Source organism: Corvus kubaryi, unplaced genomic scaffold (assembly GCF_017639235.1).
Source record: "Corvus kubaryi isolate FWS band 111438036 unplaced genomic scaffold, C.kubaryi_AGA036_p1.0 66, whole genome shotgun sequence".
NCBI lineage: Eukaryota > Metazoa > Chordata > Aves > Passeriformes > Corvidae > Corvus > Corvus kubaryi.
Window position 1 is genome coordinate 2701614 of NW_024582054.1, and position 19340 is coordinate 2720953.

General features: G+C 42.9%; 2 protein-coding genes across 2 annotated transcripts in view; both read left to right on the top strand.

Annotated features, from left to right (window-relative positions):
- Nucleotides 1-1382: 1382 nt before the first annotated feature.
- LOC121674117 (synaptojanin-2-binding protein-like) lies at nt 1383-9233 on the top strand. Its single transcript, XM_042048151.1, has 4 exons — nt 1383-1511; nt 5436-5572; nt 7098-7193; nt 8629-9233. Exons 1-4 carry the CDS (start codon nt 1439-1441, stop codon nt 8767-8769), a joined length of 447 nt encoding a protein of 148 aa, XP_041904085.1. The 5' UTR covers nt 1383-1438; the 3' UTR covers nt 8770-9233.
- LOC121674116 (deubiquitinase DESI2-like) overlaps nt 1426-19340 on the top strand; it is a 90496-nt gene continuing 72581 nt past the window's right edge. Inside the window, exons 1-2 of the mRNA XM_042048148.1 lie at nt 1426-1511; nt 16491-16646. Of these exons, the coding sequence (XP_041904082.1) occupies nt 16530-16646 (117 nt within the window). The 5' untranslated portion in view covers nt 1426-1511; nt 16491-16529. The remainder of the gene's footprint in view (nt 1512-16490; nt 16647-19340) is intronic.

Consider the following 19340-nt stretch of genomic DNA (forward strand, 5'->3'; position numbering starts at 1 on the left):
CAGAATGTGTTTGACCCCCTTACAGGTAACTCACCTAGCTGATATACTGGACATGATATTCTATGGTATGGAATATCCCTTTGTCCAGTTTAGGTCACCTGTCCTGGCCATGCTTCCTCCCAGCTTTTGTGCACTTCTTCACTAGCAGAGTATGGAGACACTGAAAAGTCCTCAACTTAGGGCAAATGCTACTGAGCAACAACAAAAAAGTCTATCACACGAGTCATGGTTTTGCTCATCATTGCAAGTGTAATTGGACCTTGAATGCCTGTCTCCCACCTCTGAGGCAGGTGTTCTAACACTCAGTTTAGCACTAAGCATTAATGTTGTAGCATGCAGAGATCCAGTGTCCAGATTATCTCTCCCTATTAAATTCAGGAATCCAAAAGTGCAGATAATCCTGGAAGGAATGCAATCAAAAATATTTGTTATCTTTACTGCAGTACCAGACAAACAAAATGGTAGTGTAACACTGAGGACCAGATAAGCTGGTCCTCATTTTCATCAGAGAAGTTCCTGCAGCATGTAGATGTGGCTGTCTTCATAGTGCCAAGTAGTCAGGTGGTTAAACTGAACCAGGCCTCTTCATTGCTCCCTGTTGTCATTCTCTGTATTGACACACTTGTACCGTGTGCTGAAATAGATAAGGATAAATTTTTCTTTGCTATTTCCTGATAATCTATTGGTTCAATAAACCCTGAGGTACAGAGTCCCAGGTTTAAGTGGCTCCTCTGTTAGATAGCAAGTAGTTCTACTTTGCCCTTTATTGCTAGGTAATTCTCTCTTCTGTAGAGTTCTGAGCAAATTTCTCAAATCTCAAACCAAACACCTTCTACAGGACCTAGTGAAGTATTTATTGACTCAGCAGTGGCACGGTGATTCTGTGCACCATTTGTGTTTCTGAATTAGATCACTTTATTGCATTGCAAGGTAGCTGGCGTTGGCATGGATTCTCTCTGTGCTACTTGCCCGCATTGGGCTTTTGGTCCTGCCCAGCACTGTCTGATCTGTTTTCCAGTTTGCTGTGAGGACAGTTAAAACGGCTGGGAAAAAGTCATACATCTCCCTCCTTCTCCGCTATGCCTACCCGAGACAACTATGGTCTACTCCTTAACCTTCCTAAGGAAACCAGCTCCAGCCTGGGGAGCAAGGCAGGGCCAGGCACAGATGCCGCGCAGGGGCCAGGCAAGGTGCGGGGGGCAGGAGGACGCCGTGCCGGGTTCCCCTGGGCCCGCTCCTCTCCTGCCCGTGCGGTGAGCGCCGGTGGCGGGCGGCCCCAGGGCGCCGGTGGGAGCAGCCCCGTCCCGCGGGGGACTCGCGCTGGCACCGCTTCCCGCCGCGCTGACTACAACTCCCAGCGCTCCGCGGCGCGGCCCAGCGGCGGCCGAGGAGGCGAGAGCGGCTGCCCCGGGAGCCGAGTTCTCCTTCAGGCCGCAGCATGAACGGCAGCGTGGCGGGCGGCGGCGGCAGCTACGCCGAGGAGATCATCAGCCTCACCCGCAGACCCTCAGGTAAGGCAGGGGCGGCCTCTCCGCGCCGAGTCCGCGGCGCCTCCCGGGCCGGGGTAGCCGCGCCGAGGCCTGCGCAGCCCCCGGGGAGGCCGGAGCGGAAGCGCGGGGTGGCGGCGGCCGGCGGGGCGGCCGCGGCGGGCACCGAAGCGGCGGAGGGAGGGTCCCGGCGGGGAGGATCGAAGCGCAGCGCCCAGAGTTGCCGGGCCCAGCGGTCTCCCCTGCCGCGGCGTGCACTTGGAAAGGGCCGTGGCGGATACGCTGCCCTGGGAAAAGCTCGTGCCCTGCGTGAGGAAGCGGTGGCTGGGTCAGGGTCGGTCCTCTGCGAGAGCTCCGGTAGAGGCTGGTGTCCCTGCGGACAACTCGCCTCTGGTTTCGCCTCTGGTTTTCCCGGGAAGTTGCCATCTCCGGTGGAGCTCCTGTTGCTTCCAAGTGAGACGGCAGCCGCTGAGCCCTCAGCCGCGCTGGATACCCTGAGTCAGGGGCCATTAGAAAATAGTATGCCCAAGTGGCCATGCCCTGTACTGTCAGCTTGGCGTTCATTGTGCAGCGTCCCTTGAGAGGCTTTGGGATGGTGAGAGAAAGTAGCATACGCTGGAAGGAAGAGAGAATGGGGAAGTTCGTGGGGCATTTTTTGGGCTTTGCTTTTCATGTCACAACAGCAGGTGCGCTCATGGAAACCTTGTATTTTTACAGGATTTATGGTGCTATTCAGATCACACTTTCAGAAGTGAGGGAAGTTGGCACAGCTCTGGAGCAAAATCCTGGCTATAGAGAATGGCAGGCTCCAGGGGGCTTTTGGAGCTAGACTTGTACTTTGGTGTGTGAGGCTTTCTCTGTAATTAAAATGAGCATGAACGAAAACGTGGCAGCCCTTCTGTTTTGCACAACTGCTGGGTGCGGCTGCTGGCCAGCCTTGGCTCCGTGGGCTCCCCAGAGACCCCCAGCTCCCACGTTGTTGGTGTGCGTGTTTCCTTTCTCTGGGGTGGAGGTAAGTCCTCCGCAGGGCTGGAGTTGGTCCTGGCCCTCATGCTGATGATCAGAAACCAGAGGATGTGAGCCCAGGGAGCAGTCCTTTGCCTCCCCCTGCTCGCCAGATTGGGCTTCTGATGTGAAAGCTGTGTAGCCCTACCAGCATAGCCATGAGCTTAAGCTAATGAAGCTGTGCTTGTCAGTGAAAACTGTGCCAGATGGAGCCGGTTCTGGTGGGAAGGCTGTTTCTGTACATCTGGGGACCTAAAACTTTAAGGAAGATGTAAGGGAATGTTAAAGGGCAGAGTTAAAAATGGTCTTGAATGTGGCCACTGTGATTTCAGTCTCGATTACCATGAGCAGCATTTGTGTAGTCACTGAGATGGGCTGTGCATCTTTAGAGTTAGGTTTCTAACTGTGTTACTTGAGTTGAAGGTCCTACAGCTCCTTATGGCCTTGATGCACTTGCCATGTGAACGATTATTCGTTTCTGTGGTAGGAACAAAACACTGTTATCTGTGAAGTACAATTGGATACTGTAATCTCTTGAATTGCAGTTTCGACTGCAACTTTTAAAATAGGTCTGATGCTAAACATTTCTGGCAAAAGTTTGCATAGGTTGTGAATGTATTTCCAGTGGCAGGACAGTGTATGTATGTCTCTTTTTCAAATTTTCTTGTATTCAATCTCCGTTTCCTAATCCTGCCAGTCATGATTTTTTTTTTAAAGGCCTGTTTGAGGGACTTTTTTAGTTCAAGGGAGGGTAAGTGAGGGATAGGGAGGTCTGCAGCCTTAGGGAGGGTCAGAAGTTTAGCCCAGAGCCTGCTTTTAAAGCTCTGCCATTCTGCTTCTGGTCCCTTGTAGACAAGAGATTTAGTGCTGTGTGCTTTCTTCCTCCCCTTACTCCTTTTCTTCCAGCTGTGCTGCATCTCTCTCTGTGGCTGCGTGAACTGGAAGGGAGAGAATAGCAAAGAGCTCAAGGATTGATAGGGAAGATATTTTTAGGCAGAGTGGAAGTCTGAGTGCTGGAAAGGAAAGACAGAATGACAAAGCCCTGTGAATACTTAACTTGGTCTAGCATGAACTGCTGCCTCTTTGTCACGAAGATCTGCCTCTGCTGATGAAAGCTGTGACTCTTGATTATTTTTCCAGTTGTGGGTAAAAAGTTGCAAAGTGTAAACTTTTTTTCATATATATATACCTATTTGAGGGGTTTTATATATGAGAGAGAGAATCAAAGTGTACTGAGACCATGATTCCTTCTTTCTGGCTTTTTAATAAGTGTTGATTAAACCTTATACTTTCTCTAGTATTGATTTCCCCTTTTCCTAGGTTATTGGCTTTATGGCAAATAATTTTTAGGAGCGTGGATTTTTAATTTTTTTTTTCTTTTCATAATGCTGTTGAAAGGTGTATTACTGTGCACAACTGGCCCTTCTTGGAACAGATATTATTCTAGTTGAAATGTCAGTATTTCTTCAATTTTCTCTTGCTTTCATTTTTTCCCTCACTTGTCTGAAGCTGCCAGGAAGGGAAGGAAAAAAAAGGTGTGGCAAAATTGCTGCTAATATTTCTTTACTTCCCAGCTGTAGATGCACACTTAAAATAGCATGACTCATTTTGTAAATGCTTTGATCTCCTGTGACTAATTTAAAATGCTGCTTCCCAGCAGGCACAAGGTGGTTTTACTTTCATTTGAAACTCTCCTTTCCAAGGTTTCCAGTCCCAATTTTGAGAGAAGATAAGAAAGAAAGAAAGCGAAAACAAATAAATCAGCCTGGCTGAACGTGGGCAGAACTTGCCCTTAGCTGTTCTTGACAATAGCTTTTGGATGACTGGTTTATGTCAGAAAAAAAAAAAAAAGTTGGTTTTTTTTCCATTTACTTTGATTGTGTATTTGATTTTTTTTTTTTCTTTTTCCTTGGCTTTTCTTTCTTTTTTCATTGCAAGTCTCTTAGGGAATCTTTCCTGTCCCTTGTCATGCATTTTCATTTAGAGAGAAACTTAGCTGCATGTGCAATGGGGAATGTGCTCTCGTAATCTTTGGGTTTCCAGACTTCAAATTCAATTTGTTCTTCTGGGTTTTGATGAAACAAGAAGGCTTAACTTTAATCCAGAAGCTGGATCCAGCTTGATATCTGTAACTGAGGCTTCCTTTAAAGAATAATATAAAATACAAAAATGTGGACATCAGTTCTATTAAATGTATGTGTATTCCTTTTTGTTTTGCTTTAAATCTGTGAACTTTGTTTTTATTTCCTGTCATGTTTGAATTCCTGGAACAGAACAAAGTGATTGTATACGATTTGAAGTAGCTTCATGTAACCTAATCTTATTCTTGGAGGCAAAGCACACCAGTTCTAGCTCCTGAGATGTGGAAGGGGAGCCTTCTGAGCTCTAGGTGCCCTCAAGCTGGTAGCACAGTTCTGCTTGCCTGTTTCCTCATTAGATGGGGTCTAATGCTCCTTGCCTTTCCTTATCCTGTTTCCCATCTCTCAAAATGCTTGTCAGAGGTGATTTCTTGTAGCTCAAAGGTAGTAATTTACTATAACCTCATGTGAAATGCAGAATACTTTTGTTCTCTTTCATCCTGTGCTGAAGAAGTGTATTCCTGCTGAGGGCTGAATCGGTGTCTCAGAAATGATGGCATGCCCCTCAGTACTTCCCAACACCCACCTGAAAACAGCTCACAGGTGTTCTGTGTAATGAAGCATCTGGGATTCTCAGGCATTGAGTGTCTCTCATTTAGTGTTTCAAGACCAGTTTCATGAGAATGACTTTCCTAGACAGTGTGAAGTTGCTTGGCAAGGATGATGCAGATTTGTGTGCTGTGAGTTTTTGTATGGTGGAGAAAGCAAGACAATGTGGGAGGGTGCAGTCCCCAACAAGCAAGACAGCAAGAATGTTTGAAGCTTTGAGCTTTTTCTCATTGGCTTTCTCTTTGGCTTACCTTAGGGTTGGGCTTCAACATTGTTGGTGGGACAGATCAGCAGTATATTGCCAATGACAGCAGCATCTATGTCAGCCGGATCAAAAAGGATGGGGCAGCTTACCTTGATGGCCGATTACAAGAAGGAGATAAAATTTTAGCGGTAAGCCCTTTCTTCTGTTGCCCCGTGTTCTTGGTCGGTGATGTGATATGGGAGGCAGGTTTTCCATCACAGTGCACGGAGAGAGGAAGGATGTGGTGAATGAGTTAGGTGATGCCAAGCAAACTCCATGGAGGAGCTGTCTTGGGGATCTGGGGAGAGCTTTGAGCACTAGGGAGCTGAGTGCCTCTACACATGGGCTTATCTCTTCTGCCTTCTTGATTTGCCACAGAAGTGCTTCGTAGTGCTGTGTTTGTGTTTCCTCTGTGACTTGCCTCCCTAAGGTTTTAGAATCCATCAGACCTTCTCTTGCTCACAGTGGATTATCATTTACACACATGTAATTAAAGGTTTTCCACCTCTTCAGTTTACATTTTTTGATTGGCAACCCACGATTTCTGATCTTTTTGCACAGGGGGATTTTTAGACTATAAAACCTTTAGGCCATAAAATTCTCTTCATTTCAGCTCCTCAAGAATAACATAGACTGCTTCTCCTTTTAGAAAAATGTTTTCAGGTGGCTGATGTTCACACCCACTGATTCTTCAGATAGCTGGCAATCATGTAAGAAATAAGCTTCACAAAGTGATGAGTGAAGAAGTAGCCTGTCCTTGTATGATGCACAACCTTTTTATACTCCCTAATTTTATTTTACACTTGCTTAATATGTTCCGCATGTAATCTTTTTAGCCTCTGTAGACTGCCTTGCACTAACTGGAGCCTATTATTGATCCAGAAAGTGATATTAAGTTAAACAGAGAATATTATTCTCTTTTTCCTTGACAGTTTAATATTTATGTACTTGTGTTTGGGGTGTCTAAATATGAAGAGAAAGGAGGCACTGGATGTGATCTTAGGGGATACAATTAGGGGTAATGGGGATGAAAATAAAAAATTAGGATGAATACAATCACGTAGTGAGTGAAATCAAGTAGGTTATAAAACCCTGTGCCATCATATATTATTTTAAATTAAGAAAAATCCTAACACTTGCGAGTGGATGCCCATAAGTATGTAAGTAATTTTTTTTTTGGTTGGTTTTGTTACATCAGTATGTTTATGAATGTGTGTTTACAATACTCTCTCAGAGAGGTTTCAAAGGTACACCAGTAGAGGAAACAAGGGAAGAGACTTAAAATAATAATTTTGCTGTAGCTGCTCTTTTTTTTTCATTAGCTGTCAGAATCACACCTTTGATTTGTTTCCAGTAAAGCAACAACATCAGAAGCTGCTATTGACACAACTGTGGTCTTATATTCTTATTTTGCTTCTAGGTAGTTTTTTTCAGTACCTCTGTGTTTTTGCTTGGAGTTTCTCATGTTCTATCTCAACATATAAAAATACATCTATGAGTGAATGATTTATTTAATTAATTTGGATCTTTCTGATTATGGTACCATGTCCCAAATGAAGAATTATGTGAAAGATGAAGATTTTTATGTCTTATCCTTCCTATGTTAGCCTGCATTGTTAAAAATTTGCTTGTTTTTACCTTCAGCATCTGGTTTTCCTTTTCCTTTTTTGCTAGATCAATGGCAAAGACTTGAAGGATCTGCGGCACAAGGATGCTGTGGAACTGTTCAGGAATGCAGGCTATTACGTGTCTCTGAAAATTCAGCGCAGGGTATGTTTTACCTGTTTCTTAGGGTTATTTCTGGCCCAGTTTAGACTGGTTTCTATGCTTGGTGGCTATTTCATGAGGAAGAAGAGTATTGTGTCCAGGTGCTCAGTGTGATATGTGCATATAAAAATTTGCTTTGACCTATGACCTTCTCTCGTTGCCTCGGCTGTAATTGTCTTTGTATTACTTTGCAACCATATCAGTGAAGAGGTGAGTTTGGAGAAATCCCCAGGTCTTTCTTTTGCTGGAGTATGTTGTGTTTGCTCACTGATCTCATTTCTCTGGGGTAAAGGTTTGTGTGTGAAGACAGAATCTCAAGTTGTCCAGTTTTATTTCAGTGGCCAAAATCTTACTGGAGAGAGATGTCCTTTTGTTTTAGAGGCCATCACTCATGTTAGTGTTGAAATGTGTGTGCAGCCCAATGCTACCAGACAGACACTGAGGTGCTGGAACGTGTCCAGAGAAGGGTAATGAAGCAGGTGAAGGATCTGGAGCTCAAGTCTGATGAGGATCAGCTGAGGGAGTTGGGGCTGTTTAGCCTGGAGAAAAGGAGACTCAGGGAAGACCTTATCACTCTTCTCAACTGCCTGAAAGGAGGCTTAGCCAGGTGGAGGTTGGCCTCTTCTCCCATGCAACAAGTGGCAGGACAAGTGGAGACATCCCCAAGTTGCACCAGGGGAAGTTTAGATTGGGTATTAGGAATTTCTTCACTGAAAAGGTGGTCAAGCACTGTAACAGGCTGCTGAGGGAAGTGGTTGAGTCACCATCCTTGAAGGCATTTAAAAATGGTGCAGATGTTGTGCTTAGTTTAATGGTAAACTTGGCAGTACTGGGTTAATGGTTGGACTTGGTTACCTTAGAGGTCTTTTCCAACATAAATGATTTTACAATAATAGGAAATATGGATTGCTATAGTTTAAATATACTGGCACCATCTTAGATATAAAAAAGAGATGAATCCTTAATCCCCACCTAGCATGGAAGTGGACAAAAGAAATACTGATCTACCCGAAGCATGTTGGTGGGGAGAGATGGGTTGAGATCCCTTTTCTACTCCCTTAGCAAAGGAGTAAGTCTTCTGGACCCAGTGTATAAAGCAGGCAAGAAAAACAGAGAGAATTACTGATGCCTTTTTTCTGGTAAAGAGAGCAGGAAATAGTATGTGTGTGTCACTGCTTCTGCTGTATGAGGTGTGTCCTGCTCCACTTGAGTCCTAGTTTAGAAAGTGGCAGAGAAACATGAGGGTGTGTGGTAATGACCGGGCACCCTGCAGTGAAGTTCAGTCCATCCAAAGCTGTTTTCACCCTCCCATGTGTGAAGTCTGCAGGTACCTGGGGAAACAATTTTGAACATTCTTACAGAACCACCTGGTCCAGGCACAGAACTGGGGGCTCTTTTGTTATGGGCTCTGACATAAATAATTTTTTTTTCCTTGTAGTTGCAGCCACAGAATGGCCCTGTGGGTCATCGAGGAGATGGAGAATCAGGTGGGCTTCCTCTAGCAGCCATTCTTGTGCCAGGCCTGGCGCTTGCTGTGACAGCAGTCTGGATCTTGCTGAGGTATCGACAGCGGATGTGAAGAGGTCACGTCTGGGATATCACTGCGTGTTTTACACAGCTATGATGTGATTTAAAGATAAGAGAATCAACGATCTTGTCACAGACTGATGCCAGAAAGGATCATTGCCTATCACCAAAGCTGCTGCTGATGTTCTTATATATTGATTTTGTTGCAGGGTGGATAGAAGCAGAGAGAAAAAAGGGAAGGGAGAAGACTGTGTTTATGTAAAGAGTGGGATAGCTGTATTTTTTGACAAATCTGAGGAGGTTTTGCCATCCTCCTCTATTTTGCACCGTGAACTTTCAAACACACTCATCTATTCCACATTTTAAGATGTAACTTTTGGTTAAAGGGAGTGGGAGTTTGGGTGGTTTTAAATCAAAAACATTTACTAGAGGCTTTGCCTTGTTTCCACAGAATTTTTTTTTGAATCTAATGAATTCTGTCTGAACCATGAATAAAGAGAAACAATGCAAAGGGTATATTACTTTTCCTATTGAAGTTTTGTTGGTTGTTGCTGAATAAATGCCTTAAGTGTGTAAAATCTGATCTGTGGTTTCACAGGTAAAATCATCAGTGTAGCTGCTGATTTAACAGTAATATGCAGTATTGGTGAGGTATTTTGCCAGTTGTGGAAAGATAGAAGATAGCCTGCTGCTAGAAGAAGATTTTGATTGTCAAAATAATTGCTCATTTTTGGGTCAGGGTTGTAAGAGAAAGCTTTCCACAAAATGCTAGCATACTGGAGAGAGACAAGCAGACAACTGAATCGCAAGGATAAGTGGTGGCAAGAGATTTGGGCATTTGCTGAAGCTGTAGAAGAGTCTTTAAATTAGTAGTGAAGCAATAGTTCCTCCATTCATTAAGTGGGTTGAAGTCTGCATCTCTCAGGTTAGAGGTCTGTTTTGGGGGTTACTTTTTGCACTTACTCTCTGCAGTCAGGAGAATCTAACAATGATTGAAAGGGAGAAGCTGAGAGCAGGCTGGGATTGTCCTGGCTGTTGCTTTTGAAGAGTTATGTGATGTTCAGGAGATAGGCTGTCAGCTTTAAGCCGGGGTAAAGCTTAGCAAGTAAAACCAGAGGGAAAAGACCCTCCTCTGGAAAGCATGTGACTGAATTTACCTGCAGGGTCTCATCTCCTCACTGTGATTTGAATAGTTTTAAATGCCCCAGCTTATAGGGGGCTCTGTGGGGTAAGACCTGTTTCTCTTGTCTCCAAGAAATCAATGTGTTTTGTTGTTTTTGTAAAAGAAAAGCAAAATGCATGGTCTGGTCTGTATGATGCCAAAAAAGAGATCACATATGCAATATATGTTTTCAAAAAACTGGTGTCTTGGTGCTTTACTTATCTTTATTCTCTATTGTTCTGTAGGACACTGCTGATGTATTTGAAATAGTTGTGTTTGCTCAGTGCTGTCTGCTGGAGATAGAAGTGGTATGCTGTTGAACGTGGCACTCCTAAATCACCACAGAGTTTCAGAGCACTTAGACCACATGAAATCTTGCTTTGGCCTATATAGACTTCTCTAGTGTAAGGGGAAGAAGTAAGAAGGAATTTTGCTCCATGTTCTTAGGGGACTTTGGGAACAATATTGATGTTGACTGGCCTGGGCTAATGTGTGCAGTGACTTGCCTTGGCCTGCAAACCAGTTGTGCTTGATAGCAGAAGGGCTGCTGTGTAGATAGATCTTTGCAGATACAGCGTGAACCAGCTTGTTTGTGACCTGCTCTGAGTATTTGGCTGTGGTGTCCAAGTGGAGCACATGTGTTTATTAAGATAGATGGTTAGAAATTGATGCTGTTGTATCACAGCCTTCAGAATAAAGATGCAGACAGTGAGAAAATGGCCTGTCTTGTTAGCCTTTGCCTGAGTTGAGTTTCTGTGATGAGAAGGAGTATGTGGAACAGGCTAGGAGAATGAGGATTTGTGGAAGGTAGTGGTTAGTTTTAGTCATTTCCCACTGAAGTAAGAGAAAGCAAAACCTCTGGGATTTGTTTGTTTGTTTGTTTGTTTAACCTTTAAGCTTTGGGACTTTGATACTGTTCAGACATGATTGCCATTTATATTGCAAGCAGTTTATTAAGGAGGGGGAGGTTTATATCCAATGCCCAGATAATTGACATGGCTTATTAAAAAAGAAAAGGCCCTTCTGGTGCATAGTGTTCACAATTATTGAACTGCCCCTCAGTAGCTTTTTCAGAAGTCTGGGTAGTGGTTTTTACTCAGGATTTAAACCATCCAGTCTATAAGTGAGGAACACCTTTGTGTATCTGCCTGATACCAAACAATCCCTTTTCTAATCCCCAGCTACCTCTTGTCCCATTTATTGACACAACCCAAGTGGAAAATACCTCAGCCCCAAGCTCTCCTGTGAACTGTCGCTCATACTACTTTGTCTCAGCAGCCGGACTGTCTCACTTAACCTTTCCATGTTTTTCAAAGTATTTTCCACCATGTGGTTTCTGAAGCCTTGAGTTTCATCTTCGCACTAAATGCTGTATATACATTTTCTATCACTGCAGAAGAAGCAAATTAAAAAAAAAATCTAGTGAGGACAGCTTGCAAATACAAGTGATCAGAGAGAGTTTTACCTTTTGTTACAACTTAAATCTCTGGTTTTTTTAAAAAAAGGTAAGTTGAAATCCTGAAGACAAAAAGCATCCTATCTGTAATTTATGTTTGTTTTGTTTAAGAAGTCATTTGCCATTAATACTGAGGGCAGCTGAAACTCTTAAATAGCCATGTTTCTCTCCGATTCTCATCTATTCCCTCAAATGTATTGTCAACTTGCTTATCTGCTGAAGAATGGATTTTCAGGTCCATAATTGAAAGACAAATCTGTCTAGTTTGACTTTCTGTATATTCTAGGCATTCGTGTTTCAGAGTCTTTAGAATTGTATGTGCTAATAATACATATTTTGCTAGGGCGTAACAGTGAGAAAGAGCAGCCAAACTTGATCTGAAGATTGGTAGATGCACTACTTCTGGTGCTTTTTAATTAACACAAACTGGAAAGGAGTGTGTGGGAGGGAGCGGTGTCTTGCTTTCAATTTGCCTTTAGGTTCCAACAACTGGTTTGTTAGCTTATTCAGTGCCAGATTAAAGAGGCCTCTAATAACTGATGGTCCCTCCCTTTGAGGGGATTTATGTGTTGTAATTGCCTTACCTCTCACATTATTTTTAGGAAATGAGGCCAACTGAGCCCTTTCAGATTCTCTGTGTAGGGTACTTTCTCTCTTTTAGTAGTTTCTCTGACTCTGTGTACCTTTCCAGTTTCTGTATTGCTTTGTAAAATCCAGACACTCCAACCACATGGGAGTCCCACTATTGACAGTGCCAGCGCCCCATGCTTGGAGTTCTTAATACCATCTTTATCTGCAAACTTTGATTTTTTTTTTTGTTAAGATACAGATAAGTACAAAGCACATTTAAGCCAGCTCCCAAGAGCTTGCTTTTCTTAACTAACTTCTACAAGTCTGTTACGAGTGGCATACAGCTTTGCCCTTCTTGCCCTAAGGAATCTGTAAAAAAACACCATTGCCCCATGAGGGGTAACTTCTCTCAGTTTGTAGGTCGAAAGAATGATTCCATTTGGTCCTAGTGTGACACCAGAAGCAAGTGTTAAGTGCCTGTATATTCCAGCTTCTAAATCCTTGTCCATATGCAATGTGACCTTCGTGGTGTGGGGGAAGGTGTCTGACTTTGCATTTTGTTGAATGACTGCACCTCCTGTTCGCATTGGCTGTGCACTGACCAACCAAGATTACTGTCTCTCTGCCTTGTCTGCTGTATTATTTACCAGTCCACTATCATTGGCAGTACTGGTTTTGCCTTCTGCTGGATCATCAACAAAAATAGTGAATGGAGTTTGGTACAGAGGCAACTTCCCCCCATGGTTACGATTTTTCAGTAGCCGTTGGCATCTCTTGATTATCGGATTCTTTGTCTGTTTAATGGATGCATTTTGATAGCGTATGGCATTGAGTTTTTTAAAATACATGTATCAGCATGTTGCATAGTACTAAGTAGATTATGTTTGAGTGGTAAGTAAACTTCATTTGTTCTCTTGCTGACAGAAGCTGATAGAAGGGTAAGGATTAGGTCAGGTGAGCTTTATGAGCCAGTCTTTTTCCCTGTCCTCTCTCCTAATTTATTGATGTGGGCTTTACTTATGGAACTTATTTTTCTCTACCCACGTGGAAGGAAAGAACAGATAACTTACTAATGGGACAGTGTTCCACAGGCTGGGGGCCCAAAGGAAGGCTTACACAAAGAATTCTGAAGGAGGGCCTTAACTATACCCTTGTCCTCAGGGTTTTCCTCATGACACTTGAGGCAGACTCAGGCTACATCCATGTTGCAATGTGTGGTACATGTCATCTCTGGAGCTCTGTTCTCTCTCCACCTCCACTCCAGGCCTTTCAAAGCTTCCTTCAAGACAGGGCCACATGCGATGAGAACGTACACAGGTGTTAATGAAGAGCAGTGTTGAGCAGACTCAAAACAGCTTTCCTTGTCATATTTGACAGCTTTTGTTCTTGCTGCTGCAGCTGTAACTGATCGCGGGCAAACTTTGCTGTAGAGTGACTGTATTTCTTACCTGGCTGCCCAAACCAACTTTTCTAGGCTGAAACTCTTTGTAAGGAATTGTAAGTGTGATGTTTATGCAGGATAATTACTCAAAGCAGCGTGTGAATGATTTGAGAGTGTTCACCAAGCAGTATGCTCGTGTTTGTGTTCAGGTCTTCCAGCCATGTTTCCATTTGGTAAAGTTCTCTTCTCATCTCTTTTCACCATCTCTCAGCAGCCTAGCATTTGTGCCTGGCTTGCATTTTTTTGCCATGACACATAAGCAATTGTTACAGAAAAATTGCTGCTTTTGCTCTGTGTCAGCAAGTACTGATACTTGTTAATTCAACTGGGTTCCCTTAGTTGCTTTGAGCTAGCTATTGGATTTGGTATCACTTACTCATTTGCTCTTCCATTTGGAACATGAATGTTGGCACTTAATTCTGTGACTGCCCTTGTTCTGTCTGGTTTGTCAAGGAGGACAGATCACCAGAACAGGAGCATGAGCATGTGTGTGAGGGAGGGGAGGCTGTACAATTGGAGCAATAAGAGGTTCTGGTCAGCACTGAACTGAGTCCAAAGAAGCCCTGAGAGGTTTGCTCCATGGATACGGATGCTATAATGAAGTATCTTACTAAGCATCAATATCTTAAGCAGGGTTGTTTGGATTCTACAGCAGTAACAGCTGGATTCCAGCTTTGGGAATGCTTCTGAAGACCTGTGTTGATGTTGTGACAACTCACAGCTTCAGGCCTGCCCTTTTTTGTCTTTACCGCATGTCTGTCTTCCCTTTCCAAGTTCCTGATCATGGTGCTGCTGGGAAAATGATGTTTGTATTTGTTAGGGCTTGGCAGTTGACATTAGACCTGTATCCCATTTCCTGCTATGGGTTGGATATGCAGCATAGACAGCTCTTAGAGTTAACCTGCCAGATGACTGTATCCACCACTTAGGGAAGTGCAGCGGAAGTGCAGCAGAAGTGCAGTTTATGCTAAGCATGTCATTCTGCTGGGACAGACTATTTCCAGGGAAAGAAGGGAGAAAGAAAGTTCAGTAAAGGCATGCAGATTTCAGAAAGAAAGCTGTTCTTGTGCTTGAGAGCAGGGTTGTCTGTTGATCTGTGGCTAACATCTCTGGGAAAAGGGGGTTTTTTTGGAAAGGTAAAGTGGATAAAAAAAAGGGCTGAAGAAAATCTGTTTGTCCTTGTTCATAGTGAATGTGTGAGGAAAGTGTGCTCCTAAAGAAAATGAAATGAGATCTAAAAGAAATGACAGCTGAAGCCGGTTCAGTAGGACTGCTAGGGCTGGGGAGCACGGAGGGGGAAGCCAGGGAATGCAGCTGGGGCTGGCTGATTTGAACTCTGTTTTCTGGGAATGGAGAAATAGCAGTGTAAGGCATAAGCTGCTGTTTTTTCACCTTTGACACAGCTGCCTACTTCAGCTAACCTAACTAATAGTAAGTACCTGATGAACCACAGAGCTACTCTGGATGCTAATAACACAAATAGACTAGAACCTCTGTTTCCCTGAATCACTTGAAATTTATACTTCACAGTTTTCAAGGCAGATGGCTGATATTAATTGAAAGACATCAAGTTGTTAAATGGGAAGTAGTCTAGGTTAGATGATTCTGTGGTTATTAACATTCATTCATGCAAAAAGGCCTGGATCCTTAAGGATGTTTTTAAAATTTAGAATATTTGAGATACTAGCAATCTGGTGTTAAGTTGTTAGTATAGAGATTCCCAGGGGAACTAGAGACTATGAAAGAATTACTTGCTTAATTAGTGAGATATTTGCTGTCCCACTTAAATACATAGCCTGTATGGGAGTCCAGATGCAGTACATGAAATAATGGGTTCACAGTTATCCCAAATGGTCTTTTTCAGTCATTGCTCCTCAGCATGTTTTGGTAAACTTATAAATGAAATAATAAAAAAGAATAAGAAAGGGGATAAAATAATTGTAATATTTTGGGCTTCTTTCACTTCCTTCTTTTTAAATATAGCAAGTTAATACAAAGCTTGGGAATATGGTTCAGAAATTTAATTATTAAAGGTGAGTAGTAATCCATGATTATATGAATGTTTTTCTTCTTTCATTGCGTAAATAATACTTTTCAAAAGGGGCTCTAATGAATGTCGAGAAGGCTTTATGCAGTTCTGCTTATGTTCCTTCACAGACTATTGTCAGCTGATGCTCAAAAAAGGTGTGCTGGTCACACACTGACAGCAAAGATAATGCTTTTGCCTGCAAAGTGCTCTTAGACATGGGAAGTATGCATGTATCCTTGGCTTTGCCATGTTGGGGTTGCATGGGAAGGGAGCAGAAATCGGGTATGGAGTAAAGCCAGAAAAGGCACAGAAGCAAGGAGTGGGACACACTGCAGAAACCAAACTCCTAGGCCCCTTCATCCCAATCCCTGCATCTGTGTGGGCCTTCCAATTTCCAGCTGAGCTGTCACATGCCACATGGCTGAATTATGGCAGGAGTGCCACAAAAAGCCAGTTTGTCTGCCAGGCCAGCACTTGGAGATCACAGTTCTGCAAAGAAATGTCAGTCTGGAGTCCCTTTTTCTTAAATTGCTTGATTTTTTTTCCTAGCAGTGGTCCCATTTTTGCCAGTTAGCTATAAAACACTGGGGGAGCACTGTGTAGGTCAAGCATATGGTCAAGGAATCTGATCAAACTGATGATTTCCTTCTAATATTAATTAGAGGAGAGTGTTTGAATCTGTAGTGAAATTACACAACACAGTGTTTTATGGGCTCCACTGCATTTTGCTCAGAGGTTGAAAAAGGATGTTAGATGTTCTTCCATCGACATTTAGACATGCTGGGATGAGGAGGAGAAAGCCTTCTTCATTCTGTATTCAAGTTCTCCTTGCTTGTCAAGCTTAATTAATCTTTCCTTTAACTGCTGGTATGTCCCATTTCACTACTGAATTTGTTTGTAGCGCATAAATACTTCTAAAAATCCTAAACAGGGAATGTAAGAGCACTGATCAGCTGAATGAGAATATGTGCTCTGAACCTGTGCTATGAAGCTAGAAAATAAACACAATCCAGCACGTGGACTTCCGTGGCTGTGGTTAAAAAACAAGAAAGCTTAGTCAAAATGCTGCTTCAGAGAAAGCACTTTGCTACTGCTGTCTCTAAATGCTGTTTCAGATGCTGGTGTCAGAACGTGTATGCTGTTGTTCAAGGTGAATGGTGCAGTATGGAGATGTGGGCTGGTGGGAAAGGCCCGAATTACAGAAGATGGACTGGAGAGAGAGGAAGGTTTGGATAACCCTGAGGATTCAACAGTTGCTGCCAAAGGACAAGGTTTGTGCTTCTGTCAATGTCTTGGAAGCATCTGTGCTGATTCTTTGCAAAGCAGGTCCTACTTGCCCAAAATGCAGGCATTTTTTTTTGCATAAAGCCTTGATTTTGAAGCAGTTAAAAGTAAAGGGATTTGTTCTCAAAGGCTTCAACTGACTGAAATAGATTCTGACAGTCATGATATTTAACATTTTAGAGGTGAGATTGTAGGCTGCCCTTTAACAGGGACAACCATTTCTGATGCGGCGCTAAACAACAGAAGATGCAGAGGTTCAACATCTACCGTTGAGAAAAAACCCCCAGTGTTAAGCTGGTGTTCCCGCTGTGATTCCTCTGGCAGTGGGGAGAGGTGGGAGGGGAAGGAGGATGGCAGATAGTTGTCAAATGGCTGTTACTTGTCAAATGCTGATCTACTTTAACAGCGCCAAAATGGAAGGCGTGGGACAGGGGTGAACTAGCGGGAGGGAAATCCAAGTGTGCCACAAAGTTGTCCTCCTGAGATTTTGATTCAGAAATTCAAATTGCTTGACATGCCTTTTAAAGGTATTCTGCACATCTCCCATATGGATTAACTCTTAAGGTGCTGAAAGTAGAGTGCTTGCTTTGTGAAACCAGCAGTAATGGCAGTCATTTAACAACTGCCCTGGTAAATGCTTTGCAGTGCATAGTTGCTTTAGCGCCCATACTTTCCATGAGAGTGCTTGATATACTTGATCTATCTGAACATAGCGTTAAGTGTGTAGCAAGGTATGGGTGAAAAGAATGCAATAATAATGTGTTAACAGAAGTGACCCATCTGTACAATCAGTGCTTGTTGAAGGTACAATCACTGAGCATTAGTGATTCATTAGCAATTCTTGACCCACTGGTTTCCAAGGTGGCAGGATCAAATTAGTGCAATGTTCTTGTTATCTAAATATACATTGATGGTTCTTGTTTTATAGGGAAGGGTCAGAAAAATGTTCCTGCAAGTTGGGAAGCACAAATGCTAAGAAGAATGTAGAGCAAAGAAAATGTGAGATTAGTGCAAATGACACATTGTGCAGATGGTGAAAGGGATGAGTCAGACTTGGATGTGCTAATAGCTGTTATTGATGAAAGAACTCTTTCTGAAACAGTTGTTAGTATGGTTTAAGTTTATCATTTGGGGGCCTGTGTGTTTATCCCCAGCCTTTAGCAACACAGACTGTTCAAGAGCTGGCGCTTGTAGCCGTTTGTTCACAGCTGCTTGCACACATGGCTGCATGGAGATCTTCTCCAGCAAGATGATCTATGCCAGAATCAGGAACTGGCTGTACTGTTATCCCTTGGCTAAGAGGATACATGTCAATTGTTGAAATAACCTTAAAAAAGCAGGAAGAGGGCAGAGAATAGAGAGCTTTAATATTTCACCCAGCACATCTTTAGCTTTACAACCCATAATACGTGGCACACTAGAAATATCTAGTTACACATGCCAGGAGGAAAATCTGCCCATGAGTGGAGTTACCTGGGTTAAAGAGAGGGGATGTTCTTGCCTTTCCCTTATTTCACTGCCTAAACTGCAGTTCCCTGCTTTTAGAAGAGGCTGCATTGATTGTGCTTCTTTCAGGATGATAGAAATGAACATTTCCACAGGAGGGATAACTCCCAACAAGGGAACTGGGTCCAAATGTCATACAGATTGCTGGACCAAGTGTTTGTTTAGAGTGGAGAAAAGCTGTGAAAAGCTGATCTAAGTGGACAATGCCATAGCTCTCTAAGCAGTAGTTCACAGGCACCAACTATTTTCTAGAATCTGATCTTTATCCAAATCCCTGCTGTTTTTTGGTTTGCAGAGCTTCTGTTCAAGTCCTATCGTCTCTCTGAATGGAAGGAACCTTCACACAGATAACTTTGCCTCTGGTCAGCTATTGCAAAAGATGCCTTGGATAGTTATAGGAGATCAGGGAAAGGAACAACTGCCCAGTAACAATGAAGATCTGCTCCCAAGTGGAAAGAGATTTGACTATGTCCCATAGCATCTGTGTCTGGCCACAAATCCTGCTACAATAGCAGCCTTAGAATACTGATGTCATGTAAGAGTCATCGATACGAAATATATATAGGTTCTCTCTCGCCCATTAGTAGCACAACCTATAAAAACACACCATGAAGATCTAGAGCTTTTGATGTCTTCTAGGCAAGAATGTGGCTTCATAAGACAAGACAAACTCTATCATAGTATCCCTTTCATGAAACTCTGTTTTTCTGACCATGGAGAATTAAATTTTTGTCTGAAATGAAAACAAAATTTGGCTACTAGCTTTTCTACCAGGGAAATGCTGCGGGAAGAAGTATATTTGGCTTCCCAAATGGTTCTTGGTTACAACCTTTGCTATTAACAGTATAAAACTTCTTTGCATTTTCTGGAAATTAGTGAGAAAGCCTTATCGAGCCTCTTGGATATTTGAAAAATTTTTCAGTAGGGAGAGCTAGTGGTTGAACTAGATTGGTGATACTCTTTACTAGACTAGAGGCTTAGCAGAAGGGAAAATTAAGTCACTAACTAGAAAACCTTCTAAGACATTTTTGTATTTTAAGCTAGTCAAGTAAAAGGTATCACTTCTCTGTATAAAATCTGTATGAGGGTATCACTTAAAATACTGTTATTGTATTGCTAGTCTCCTCCAGTTCAAATTTTAACTAAATACTTCCAAGTGTTAAAAGTTGATGGAT

Coding starts and splice junctions, on each gene's coding strand:
- LOC121674117 (XM_042048151.1), top strand. CDS start 1,439: ATGAACGGCAGCGTGGCGGGCGGCGGCGGCAGCTACGCCGAGGAGATC. Junction 1,512..5,435: donor CCTCACCCGCAGACCCTCAG/GTAAGGCAGGGG, acceptor GGCTTACCTTAG/GGTTGGGCTTCAACATTGTT. Junction 7,194..8,628: donor CTCTGAAAATTCAGCGCAGG/GTATGTTTTACC, acceptor TTTTCCTTGTAG/TTGCAGCCACAGAATGGCCC.